The sequence below is a fragment of the Scomber scombrus genome, chromosome 15 (genome assembly GCF_963691925.1).
Source record: "Scomber scombrus chromosome 15, fScoSco1.1, whole genome shotgun sequence".
NCBI lineage: Eukaryota > Metazoa > Chordata > Actinopteri > Scombriformes > Scombridae > Scomber > Scomber scombrus.
Window position 1 is genome coordinate 28,608,726 of NC_084984.1, and position 13,091 is coordinate 28,621,816.

Sequence of the window (13,091 nt, forward strand, 5' to 3'; positions counted from 1 at the left end):
ATGTCTTTATAATGCATATTTTACATTGCACTTCCTCAGTTTGTATAACACAACCCGTGGCTGCTTCAGGCATCACCTGCAAAAGGTTTCAGGGTGTTGTAGCTCCTCATGCTTCAATCATTTGTCCTGTTCTTTTCACAGTCTTTAGTGTGTCAGTCTAAAATATGTAAGGCTGCCACTTGCAATTATATTTATTAGTGAATCATTTGGCAATCATTTTTTTTACTTTGGTTCATCGCATCAAAAAAAAAGAAAGAAAAAGGATATCTTCTTGTTTCTCCAAACAAGAACTTGTGGATTCTCTTTTAGAGTCTTATTCACATGTAAATGATATTTTATGTGTATATTATATATCAGTGGTTACTAACCCTGCTCCTGGAGAGTTACTGGCCTGAATGTTTTAGATATCTCCCCACTCTAACACACCCGATTCTCTTTATTAACTCATTATCAAGCCTGTTGACAAGCTTCAGCTGCTTGATAACGAGAATAATTAGAATCAGGTGTGTTAGAGTGGGGAGATACATAAATATATAATATATAGATATATAAAACATGCAGGCCAGTAGCTCTCCAGGAGCAGGGCTGGAGAACTGTTATATATTATGTGTCCTCAATGGGAGCTACATTACTGACAACATATGTTACATCTAGATATCAGCTATGGATAATTCACTTTACATTGTCTTTGTTCAAACTAAATCCACAATAATGGAGTACAAAAACATATTGTATGGAGGTGAGGTTGTGAAGTGAGATGTCATTAGCATCATTTGTACAATGTATGAAAATGTGAAATCCATTAGGAATCCTCTCCTCTGAGAACAAAGTATATGCATATCTGTCACAATGTGGCCCCTGCTTGTTGAGATGTTCTGGAGAACAAAGAATGACATTGTTTGATTGACATCAGTGTGTATGTATAGTGATACTGCATCTTAACATCTTAACACAGCTTGTTCAACGTTAATACAAACCAGCATGAAAAAGTGTTTTATTTGTGTAAAAAGGCACATTTACAAGGACAGTAAGTACACAGAAGAATGTTCTTTTCTTTTTTTAACCTCATTAACAGAACAGTGTTTAGTCTACTGTAAGAATACCGTCTGTTCCTGGCAGTGTCCATCTGTCTGAAGCAGCAGAAAATAAATGAATGTCCTCCTAATCAAACCCCAGGTCACTGATGGAATCCCACTACAATTACTCACAAGTCAAAATAGATTTTTACTTAACAAAGGCAAACTGTCATAATGGGTTTGTTTTTTGCAATAAGAAAAGCAGGAATCAATAAAAGCCATACTCTGATTTTTCAGACTAATACATTACATCTAAAACATGAGTGTCACCTTCAAAATCATTTGACCCTTCAAACCATTCTAGAAGTGTCCCAGTTGCACTCTATATACAGACTTCAACTGGATTTAGTGCATTCACACTAGAAGGAGGACGAAATTAAGTATAGATTAAAGTACCATACATACCAAATATATCCAATAGGCAGGACATAATCATCAGAATATGTTAAGTATCGTATTTCATGGTCCATACAAATGCAGTGTCTAGCAGACTGCATTAAATGCTTTCAAACAATGAAGGATTTTCAGCACAGTTGCTTCATACTACTTCAGTGCTTTAAAAAGCTCTGACAGGATGACAGGAGAGTCTCAGGGCCCCAAATGTCCTCTAAGATCAGCAGGTTCACTGTGTGGCAACTGATTTACACTCATTTAAATCTTATCTATAAAATGTGGGATTATGCACCATTATTACCTGATCTTGAGACCCTCTGTCACTATCCAGTTTTAAACCCTTCATTATTTCAGCATTTTGCATATTCCTAAATGAAATGATTGTAAATCTAAAAACCACACAGTAAATGTAAGCAGAAGAAGTTAGCATGGGAATAGTTCACAATGCACATTAAGGGGGAGGAATGGTGGGTTTTAGCACCAGGGCCTCCAATGATGTTAATTCTGCCATGGTTGAAGACACTTTTTTATTTACAGCTACAAAGAGATTCTTTTAACAGGTGGACTGTTACAGTGGATCGATGGTTCTAGAAACAGCTCATAAAACAAAAATATACACAAAATTAAATCCTTAGAAAAACATTTTTACTAGTGATTGAAGGTGTTAGAATGTGACATTGGCAGTAGTGTCAGGGATCAGATGAATGATTTGGATCATTTCCTGTTACTATAAAACAGCACATTACCATAACTGCCAAAGTAGTGCACTGCCAACATTTGTGCAAAGTAGAATTTACAGTGGTAAAGTATATAGTAGAGGTCTTCACTGGTCCACTTGGCTCCCAGTATCCAAAACCAGACCTTGGACCTTATATTATACTCAGTCTAAACCTGCCTGTGGGGCTTAATTGTATTTCAGCAGATCTCTCTTTTGGATTGGATCATATTATTCTCTGGTTCTTTTCTCCTTTCAGTTCGGGTCCAAATTGTTGAATAAAATCTGTAGTATATACAACACAACTGGGACATCAGTAGTTGTTTCTACAATGATCATTAGAATTAAAAATCTAAAACATGAAAATTAATATTGCTGCAATATGAGTTAAAGTTCTTGATTTCAATATACATGATGTGTTAATCCTTCAGAGAGGATGAAGAGATGATTATTTAATAGTTAGGTCGTTCCTAGAGCCTGAGCTTTCAACAAAGTATTCTGACATTGATTTTATGTGTGGTGGAGTTACAGTAAAACCTGCTGACATGCTGAAACGTCAGTAAACATCTGTGAGTACGAACATCAAAATCTTCAAAGAAATGTGCACTTGGCTTTGCCCTGTTAGGACACATGGAGGACAGATATATATAGCTGAGAGGGACCCTGCCGTCCCATCAGCTAGCTTTTCCTTCAACATGTCTCCAACTCCTCCCAGTATGTGACAGAAAGTGGAACCAGTTCAGCCTCACATAGTCCTGGGTGGCAGCTGCAGTTTGTAGATTCCAGCCAGGGCTTTGGCAGCACTCTGGATCATCTGGCGTTGTGTCATGCCCGTCATGGCCTGATGCCATTCTGTCCTGTTGATGTTGGGCAGGCTGCGCTCCAGGACCTCCCCCACCGTAACGATCAGACCCGACCAGCGCAGGCTGTAGTCTGGAGGGGTCAGGGACTGAGCCTGCACAGGGGAACAGCACAGAACCACTTTGATGAGTTGCTGGAAGTTTTGTAAATGATGCTGACTTTTTCCATTTATAACATCTCCATAGTTTTGCCACTTCTTCTATATTTTAATGTTAATTCATAATGATGAACCTACAGAGAATTATCCTCTGCGGCTGTGGCTCAGGAGGTAGAGCGGTTGTCCACCAATTGGAAGATTGGCGGTTCGATTCCCAGCTCCTCCAGTCCACATGTCCATGTGTCCTTAAGCCAGACACTTAACCCAAAATTGCTCCCGTTGCTGTGCCAACGGTGTATGAATAATTAGTTTCCCCCTGATTGGGGGGTTGGTAGCTCCTGCCATCAGTGTGTCAAATCATACAAATAGAAAACTGACATTGGCATGATTGCATTCCCATAGTCAATGACATGTTGATGTACCTGTTGGACGTGCTCCAGAGCCAGAGGAGTTGCCTGGGTGAAGACCTCGATTCTGATGCTGTGACCAGGGTCCTCCAGGATCAAACAGCCAATGTCAAACCACCTGGAGAGAACACCAGCATTCAAGATTCATTACTTCTGTACAGTTGGATTCATGTATACACAGTGTACCATCACAAACAAGTGAAACTGGAACTTCCAAATGCAAGAAACCCTCATTCAAAATCACACTGACATTTTGCAACATACTCAAAAGTATGTCACACAGTTCACCGCATATGCCTAGATAAGGATAGTCTTTTCATTAATGCCATTTCCCATAACCCCTGGATCATAGTGAGCAAAATGTTATGGCTCACTGGGTGAGAGTGTCAGTGGGTAGTTCAGACATGTCTGTTATAACAGCAGGACAGTGGAAGATTTTAGAGATTAGAGAGATTAAAGCTACAGAATTGAAAAACTGGCTTCAAAGGGGTGTTTTATTTTATGGATATGGATAAAACCAAGCTATGATGATTTGAATTTTTCATAGGATCTGTGTTTAACTGTTTTAGTGGATGTCAGTTTATCTCAGAATATGGAAAGTAAACACATGGCTCAGATGAGATGAACTGACAGATAGACAATGATTTACAGTTACATCACATCCCAGGCCATACTTGCTGAGTCATCTTTCTTTATTATAAACCTATGATAGTGATAATTGTAAAATCACTCATGAAGTCCAGCTTCTCTCTGGCTAACAGTTTCTATTTGTTTACAGACCATGCTTACATACACAAAGTGTATTGTGGGCAAATGCATGTTTAGTGTTGGTGCAAACTGCTGCATTACAGCTGAGTGGGGGAGCCGATGAATATGGTCCTTAAACGTTCCTTGTTACAGATCCAAACTAAAAAGATTGAAATTACTGAGATATTTACCGTATATAATGAGGTCAGAAGAGTTAGAAAAATAGAATTTCTATAAATTGGTCCTAATGTTTTTATTTGCGTTACTATTTTATTTAATCTGCTAACAAACTTCCAGGCTTGTGTTTTTATATGTAAAACTGTCAAATTAAAAACAAGTTATATAAATACAATTCTATCACACTACCGCCTCAAACACAAAGGTGTTAATTACAGGGGTGCCTGGGTTCTCGGGGTGTGTGTATGTGTGTGTGTATGTGTGTGTGTGTGTGTGTGTGTGCGTGTGTGTGCGTGTGTGTGTGTGTGTGTACTCTGGTGTGTCTCAGAGGTATTCTTCTTACTTGTCAGGAAAGAGCTCAGCGATGAAGTTTTCCAGAGAGACCACTGGCTGCTTCTCATGGATCACACCGGCCCGTCTAAGGCTGTCAATGCGCTCCTGGGCCCCCTGCACCACACACACAGCACATTTCATTGTATGTTAACATGAAATGACAATAAAGACATTCTATTCTATTCTATTCTATTCTATTCTATTCTACACACACACACACACACACACACACACACACACACACACACACACACACACACACACACACACACACACACACACACACACACACACACACACACACACACACACACACACACACACACACACACACACACACACACACACACACACTGACCTGACCTAAAGAAGTGAGTCAGACATAAGACCTCAGCATCCTTTAAACTCCCCAAATGCTCAGATACTCAGGTTGAAACACATCTTGGTCATTCACACCGAACCTGCTATACATCTGAACATATGCCTTTTATTTTTAATAGAACACTGGAATGTTGAGCCAATGGAAGACTTCAGCTGAAACAATAACAGGAATATTTAATCAAGAGAAAATGAATCACAAATGAGTCATTTTAAGCAAATATGCTGAACATCCTGTTTCCAGTTCCTGAAGCTGCTTTTCTTTGTCTCATACAGTATGCTAACAAACTGAATCTCTTTGGCCCTGTTTCCCAACATTATCAGTGTCTTTGTGTGATACATCAACAACATAATGCAAGTTTCAGTTTGGTAGTATTTTACAAGGCTGTGTCTGGTTGAAGCACACAAACGTGGCATGCAGTTCAAATAATTGCTGCTAATTTGGTTCTCATTCTGGTTGAAGTCATCTTAATTAACAAAGGCAAAATAAGTGGAGAGTTGATTTGCTGAGTGCTGATCATGTGAGGTGTGTTGGAAATCCTCCCAGCATGCACCAGTCTCATCTGTATCTTCCTGCATTGTTTCTACTGTTATGTTGCTCTACATAGTGCTCCACATAGTGCTCCACAATGTTTCCACACGTTCATTACTTTCATATTACAATCATATTAAAACATCACTAGTGTATGTGGTCACACTGTGAGTGATGCTGGCTGTGTGATTGGTTCTCCTCACTGAACATATCACAGACGTCATATTTGTTGAGCTATTGTGACGCATTATGCTGCTCTTTTTATGATTTTATGTGTTATGATGTAAATATGTACGATTACCTTTCGTGGAAATGACTGATCAGTTTAAGAACGGCATCTCGCTGCCTGGTATGCTGACAGTATATTATTAAAACTTGTATAAATAAATAATAAATTATATCAACTCTCTTTCATTATAAATATAATACAGTGAGTTCACATTTAGAGTTGGTCATGATCCAGCTAACTGTCAATAGGCTGCATATTAGCAAGTTTGGGTTTAAAGACTTGTTGCTATGACAACACTTCCAGATTAATTGTAAGCAGCTTCGAAGCACCAAAAAAATCCTGACTCATCACCATTTTAATCTGGTTATCCTCGTGTGAAAAACGTATGAGACAACTTGTTTATCTTATTAATATGTAGACTAATTCATATCAGACCTGATCTCCTTTCTGAGACCCTCACAATAACTTTTCATTACTGTAATTATTATCATAATGACTGTATTAAGCCCTCAGAATGTTTAGACAGACTGCAGATATTTTACAATAAACTGGTAAACAGCCAAGTGACATCATTTATTCCCTCTGCTGCTGCTGGTCAGAGTTCAACATTTTAGGCTTTATATTTTGCTCAATATTTTAGTTTTTTAAATTGTATTTACTTTAAAAGGCTTCATTTTTTTTAACATCCACAAAAATCTAAACAGCAGACTTATTTCTGGCCTGTTCAGATTGTATGATGTAGTATGGACCTCAGAAGAAGAACTTCAGTTATCTACAGCTCTGTGATATGTTGTTGTCTCTGTTGCTTTCAACACGTCCACATGAAATAAAAGTAATATGAGAGCAGGTAGGAGGAGCAGCAGTGAACTGACCTTGACCCCGGCTGCATAGCCCACTGGCTGCGGAGCAATGTTGGACTGACCGGGCTCTCCGGTGACCATGGCCATCCCAAACACCTCCTGAAAGGCATCTCTGACCGCGACCACATTCACCTCTTTATCTGACGTCACCACAACGTCAATGTCCCCTCCAGACTCTGCAGAGCAATAACACAACAATGTTCACTGAGGACATGCAAATGTTCACTCAACTGTTTCATCACTGGTCACTACAGTTTGGAAACTATGTCGTTTTTACTATTATCAATATATGTTTTGCTCCATTCCTTCGCTAATAAATTGTATTATAATAACTGATGATATTATTTCTTTTCCTTTCTTGAAGGAAAGCACAACTAATTATGCTCCTCTAACTCAGCAACACTGAATTTCTTAAAGCCACTTCACAATAAAAGCCTTCCACAGGGTTTTTTAATGTGAAGCAGCAGCAGCAGGAAATATTTAACACAAGACATTGCTTTGTTTGTTGTAGGAGACTGTCCCAGGTTGACTAAACAGCAGTTATCCCAATAATACCTATACTTATTTACCAATACCTGCTTTTTCCAGTATTTTCTACTCCCTTTACTGCAGTCATGTAGTGATGAGGAGGGGCCACACACAGGCTGTGTAGGTGGACTTACTGATATATGGAGCCATGCCAGGATCCAGAGTGGTGATCATGGACTCCACAGAGTGTTTGGTTTTATCCAGGACTGACTTTACGACAGTGTTCCCTGCTACTCCCTGAAGACACAAAGAGGAAACAAAGGACACCACTGTTACTACTTTCATCTTGGACTGGTAAAACAAGATGTTGCAAGATGACTGCAACTTGAGGAGTAATATTTAAAGTGAAGACATTCAATCAAGAGGTAGAGTGTAGCTATGGGTCTATGAGTTCTGGGTGACTGACACATATGGGTCAATGACGTATAAGGATTTTCAACAACTCAATTTTAGAATAATAAAAACAAGCATATCTAATGCAGCAGTTCAAACATTCAGAATGTTGTGTACCTGAAAATTCATATTACAATTTGAAAGTGATTTTAGTGGGTTTTTCAAGATGAATTGGCACTGGCCTTAAAAAGAGTCATGTGGTGCGACCATGATTCATCTTGAAATATCTTATATATTGACCCATGTATCAGTGAAAACAGAGTGACACTGGATCAGCCATCTGACCGGGAGGTGTGGCAGTGGTCTGTCTGTTTGTGTGTGTTTGTGTGTGCGTTTGTGTGTGTGTGTGTGTGTGTGTGTGTGTGTGTGTGTGTGTGTGTGTGTGTGTGTGTGTGCGTGTGTGTGTGTATGTGTATGTGTGTGTTACAGTAAAATGCTGCATTAAGTTCAAGTCAGAACAAACCACATTTCATGTGAGCAGTATTACCTTGAAAAAGCCCCAGATGCCTCCACCTGTGTTGATGTCTACAGAGGTTCTGGGGTCCTCCTGCTCCTCTGGGAAAGTGATGGGAGATCCAGTAACTAATCCTCCTGTCATGACTGGCTGCTGAACCATGGGGTTAGACACTACGCCTGGAGACAGAATGGGATAATACAAAATAAATGCATCAGTGTGACAATTGTGAACAGATCATCATCATTAATGATGGATCATGAGCTCTATTGTGTTTTGTGAGACTCATTTAGTGTTGGAGCACTGCTCTTCTTTACAACAGACAGGCTCATACAGTACAGTACAGTACAGTACAGTACAGTGGAAATTAGAGTGTCAATGTGAAAAATGAGTGACAGAACAGAAACAGATTCACTAAACTCTGATTCTAACTAATCTGTTATTGAATCTTTGATCTCTCCTCTCTCATCCTGTGTACGAAACAGTCAGAAGCTTCTCAGGTTTAGCTGGAACTGATTGTTACTTTCACATCAGACAGTAGATCATATCAACTGTCTCTAATGAACATGGATTCTGTGAGTAATTGGATGAAAGGCCAGAATTAAGTCATGTGTCTGCACTTGGACAAAGATCATTTGTGAGGGAAGAAAGTCCACTCTGTAACACAATCATGAGGACTGAACTAAAAGCAGTTTCTTGTCCTAACAACTATAAATGAATAACACATATTCTCAAATTCATAAAAAGTATTTGGCAAGAACGTATATTGCCAACATACTGGATCTATATCTGAGTATATTTAGTATAAGTGTGTTTGTTACCTATATGTGAATGTCTTCCTACACATATCAAATCTTTAAATATTGTAAAAAACATGTATTTTGTAATTTACAAACAAATACATAAAGTAAATATGAATCAATAGTCAAAATACAAGCAGACAGAGACATGTTATCCTTTACCTGTCAAATAAAGATCATTAACCAAACATCTGAATTCTTAGTTAAGAAAATCTAAACCAGTACACTCAAACAAAAAAATGAAGTTTCTATAAAACTGATTCAGCAACTGAGCTCTTTGATAATTTTCCCATCAGGCCCTGAGGTCAGCCAGTGGAGAACAGCTGCGGCACCTGGCTCAGGATGTAGAGCGGTCATCCACTAATTGGAAGATGGTAGTTTGATCCCCAGCTTCTCCAGTCCACATGTGTCCTTGGGCAAGAGAAGTACAGTCCATTTACCCCCCCCCCCCACCCTTGAAGAAAGGTGGATGTAGATGTTACCTGGCATGGCGGTAGGACTGGAAAATGTTGGCATCAGCGGGGTCTGCGGGGTTCGACCGGCGTGACCCCGTGTGATGTCATATCCTGCACTCATGGAGAAGCTGGATACAGGCGGTCCTACGGGAGGGGCGAACACGCCAGAAGCCGAGGGAAGCGGTGGTCGGATGGAGGAGGGCATGGAGGGCATGGGAGGCACTGAGGGGGATGCGGTGGGAGGGAAGGGAGAGCTGCTGGTGAAGGGGGAGGAAAGGGTGGCGGGAGGGGGAAAGTGGGAGGAGAGGGAGGGTGGTGGAGACACAGGGCTGCCGAAGGGAGGTAGGGAGGGAACAGGGGAGAGAGCAGCGGAGACAGGGGGGGGGGGAGAACTGATTCCTGGGGAGGACAAGGAGCTGGACAGACCTGAAACAAAAAGATCCCATGTTTCACCTCAGAGACATTTTATCTGACCTTCTGTCCAAAGTTCAGTGTGCAGATCAATGTTTGCATGTTTAAGACCATTCACCTGATGATGTACAGTATATGGAACCATCAGTGTTTATACTCTGTCTTCCACACAGTCACTGGTTAATCTACATTCAATATGCTTTTACATATTGACTATAAAAATAAACAATCATTTCCTTTTTAAAGTAATATTATAAGAGATGTTGTAGGATACCATGTATGGTGAGCAGAGTGCTTTTGAAAGCATGAACAAAAGGTTCATTTAAACTCTACTAAATCTTCATAATCTAACTCTGACACAAAGTCTGTGATACTCGAAATCCAAATTCAATGTATTAAAACAAAAGTCAGGAGCCCAAATGAACATTGAATCATGTTTTTCTTGCTGTAATCATTCCTCCTGTTCATACTGACCATTAGAAGATCTCTTCATCATGTACTTACAATGGAAGTGATGGAGGACTAAATCCACAGTCCTCCTTCTGTGTAAACATGTATTTAAAAGTTGATGTGAAGCTAATATGAAGCTTTAGTCGTCTGAATGAGTCAAATCTTCATCTTCTATGTTTCAACGTTACAGTGTTTTTAGTACCAAAGTTCCTCTTCTTGTTACTATACTTCCACCACAGCTCAACAGGGAAACACTAAGAGGGAATTCGATGCTAAAAAGACAGTAAATGTGTCAGATATCACTTGATATGACTAACTCACACTGATGAAGCTCAATAGAAGCTGATCATCTACTTTTAAATGACTGTGTGGACACACTGTGGATTCAGTCCTCCATCACTTCCATTGAAAGCACATTTGAAGGAGATCTGTTAATAGTCAGTATGAACAGGAGGAATGATTACAGAGAGGAAAACCTCTTTACTGTTCATATGGTCACATGACTGCTGCTTTAAGACAAACCCGAAACATTGTGAACCTGTCCTTTAAAGAGATGCACTGAGAAAGTTTAGTAACAAGAGGCTGATCCACGACCTGCATGAGGAATGCTAGTATAACATCATTGCACAACCATCAACCATTGTCACACCATCCATCAGCTGAGAGGTGGTATTGACTAGAGAAGCCTGCAGCAGAGAGTACCTGCTGGATATGATATCTTACCTATGCTCAATGGTGGGGGGCTGACTGTGGCAGCTACACTCAGAGGAGGTGTAGGGCTGGCAGGAGGTGTAGTCTCAATTCCGCTCTCTTCCATCATCTTCTTAGCCTTAATTCTTCACGTCAGCCCAGAAAACAGCTGTAATAAGATAGTATGATGAATCAGCATGTGTTCAACCTATTGAAGTCATCACTTCTGACAGTGGAACACCTCCACCTGCATAGTCATCACAGAGAGAAAGCTTTTTATTTCATAATTAGTTATTTATTTTTCACTACAGAGGCATGAAACCACTTCACTGGATCAACATTTGTCAAACAAGTCAGAGACACATTGTATATGTATAAGTATTTCTTTGTCACAGTCACTATGGCATTTAATCTTCCTGTTATCAGTTATATTCATTTTGTAACGGCTGGTAGCTGACTCAGTTTTATGGCTGTTCTAATCAAATAAAACGCAGTAGCAGTTCCACACTGAGCTACACTAATACAACAGCACTGGATCACTTCTCTGGACCAGGAGTTGACTTTAGGTATCTGGGTTGATCCTGGGTAAGAAAAGATGAAACAGCAGATCTAGAGCTGCAACAACTAGCTGATTAGTTGATGGACATCAAATCAACTATTTCCATAATCAAATAAATGTTTCAGTCATTCTTTTAAATACCAGTCTGGTGGTTCTGAAATGGAATCATTTAAAGCTTTTCTTTGTCATAAATGGTGGTAAAATTAATATTTTGGGATCTGGATTGTTGGTTGGACAAATTAAGACACATCAAAAAATGACATTTGACTGTGGAAATTATTTATGAAGTCATTTTTCAATCATTTTCTTACATTTTATAGATAAAATGATAGAGAAAACAATTGTCAGATGAATTGATAATGAATATAATTGTTAGTTGCAGCTCTAACAGAGTAGTAATATAATAATATTTGAGGCTGAGTTACCAACAGAGCAACGCAGGAGACTTCTAAATGCTCTTCAACAGCCTTACTGTACGTTTACTGTGTAGTTTGTGGTCATTTGATTCACTCGACTTGATCCATCAGCAACAAGACAGTTAAAGTGTAAATCTTAATGATGAGGACCTGAAGGGCTCCCACATGTTTACCTGTCTCAAAATCTACTTTTAAAATCTTTATTACTTCATTTCAGTTGACGTTGTGCACATTTCTAAATCCACCTCCGTGTTATGAAATGATCACATACTGACACACAGCATGTACTGTGGTGGAGACAGTGGGGACCTCCACATTATTTTTTCCCAGGGGCCACTTAGCAGGTTCAACTGGCCCTTAAGATCCACTACAGTACAGTGTTTCCATCATACACACAGCAGCTATCTGCACTGACACTAACAACTACTGTGATTGTGACTAAACATCAGAGCTGAGACAGTGTTTGATGAACACTTCATGACTCTTGTGTCTTTCTTAACAACACACGCAGCTGGAGTTTGTTCTCTTCGCTTATCTCAGTGTACACGTGTACAGGGACAGTGAGCAGCAGCTGAACACACTGTTACTATGGAGACATTACTCTGAACATTTCATCTGACTGTACAGGAATCATTTAAAGATATTCTACTCACCTGCTAGCTGGACTAGCTCAGTACATGAATACACAGCGGACCCTCTTTGATGACGTAGTGTGCTGCCACGTCTGCTGGATGGTGACGTGGTGACCACAGAGGTGACACCTCCCACTACCGGGAGTGCCCGGAATGACTTCGGGAAACCACGTGATAAACGAAGCCCCCCGAAGGTTGGAGGGTTAGTGTTTAACAGAAGGTTTACTGATGTTCTTTTTGTGCTCCACATCTGTTTGTATGTAGAGTTTATTAACCCTTACATATTGTACTCTTGAATAAAATCCTTAATGAAGCTGCCAGAGACAAGAGTTTACTCAAAAATACATTCACAAATCACTATTCATGTAATGGTCCAGGAGAACATTTCATAGAATATAAGGAATAAACCAACATGCTTTTTACATTTGCATATAAAAAATGTGTATCAGCTGCAAAATACATTTTAAAAATTCAATTTTGTATACACTGTGTTATGTA

At 39.6% G+C, this 13,091-nt stretch overlaps 1 protein-coding gene across 1 annotated transcript; it reads right to left on the reverse strand.

Moving 5' to 3' along the window:
* Positions 1–977: 977 nt before the first annotated feature.
* Positions 978–12,707, reverse strand: prrc1 (proline-rich coiled-coil 1). The gene is made up of 9 exons (XM_062434302.1): positions 12,615–12,707; positions 11,020–11,155; positions 9,463–9,861; positions 8,214–8,359; positions 7,468–7,570; positions 6,818–6,981; positions 4,817–4,920; positions 3,565–3,667; positions 978–3,139 (listed from the first exon to the last, which is right to left on the reverse strand). The coding sequence occupies exons 2-9, from the start codon at positions 11,114–11,116 to the stop codon at positions 2,930–2,932; spliced, it is 1,326 nt and encodes a 441-aa protein (XP_062290286.1). The 5' UTR covers positions 11,117–11,155; positions 12,615–12,707; the 3' UTR covers positions 978–2,929.
* Positions 12,708–13,091: the final 384 nt, after the last annotated feature.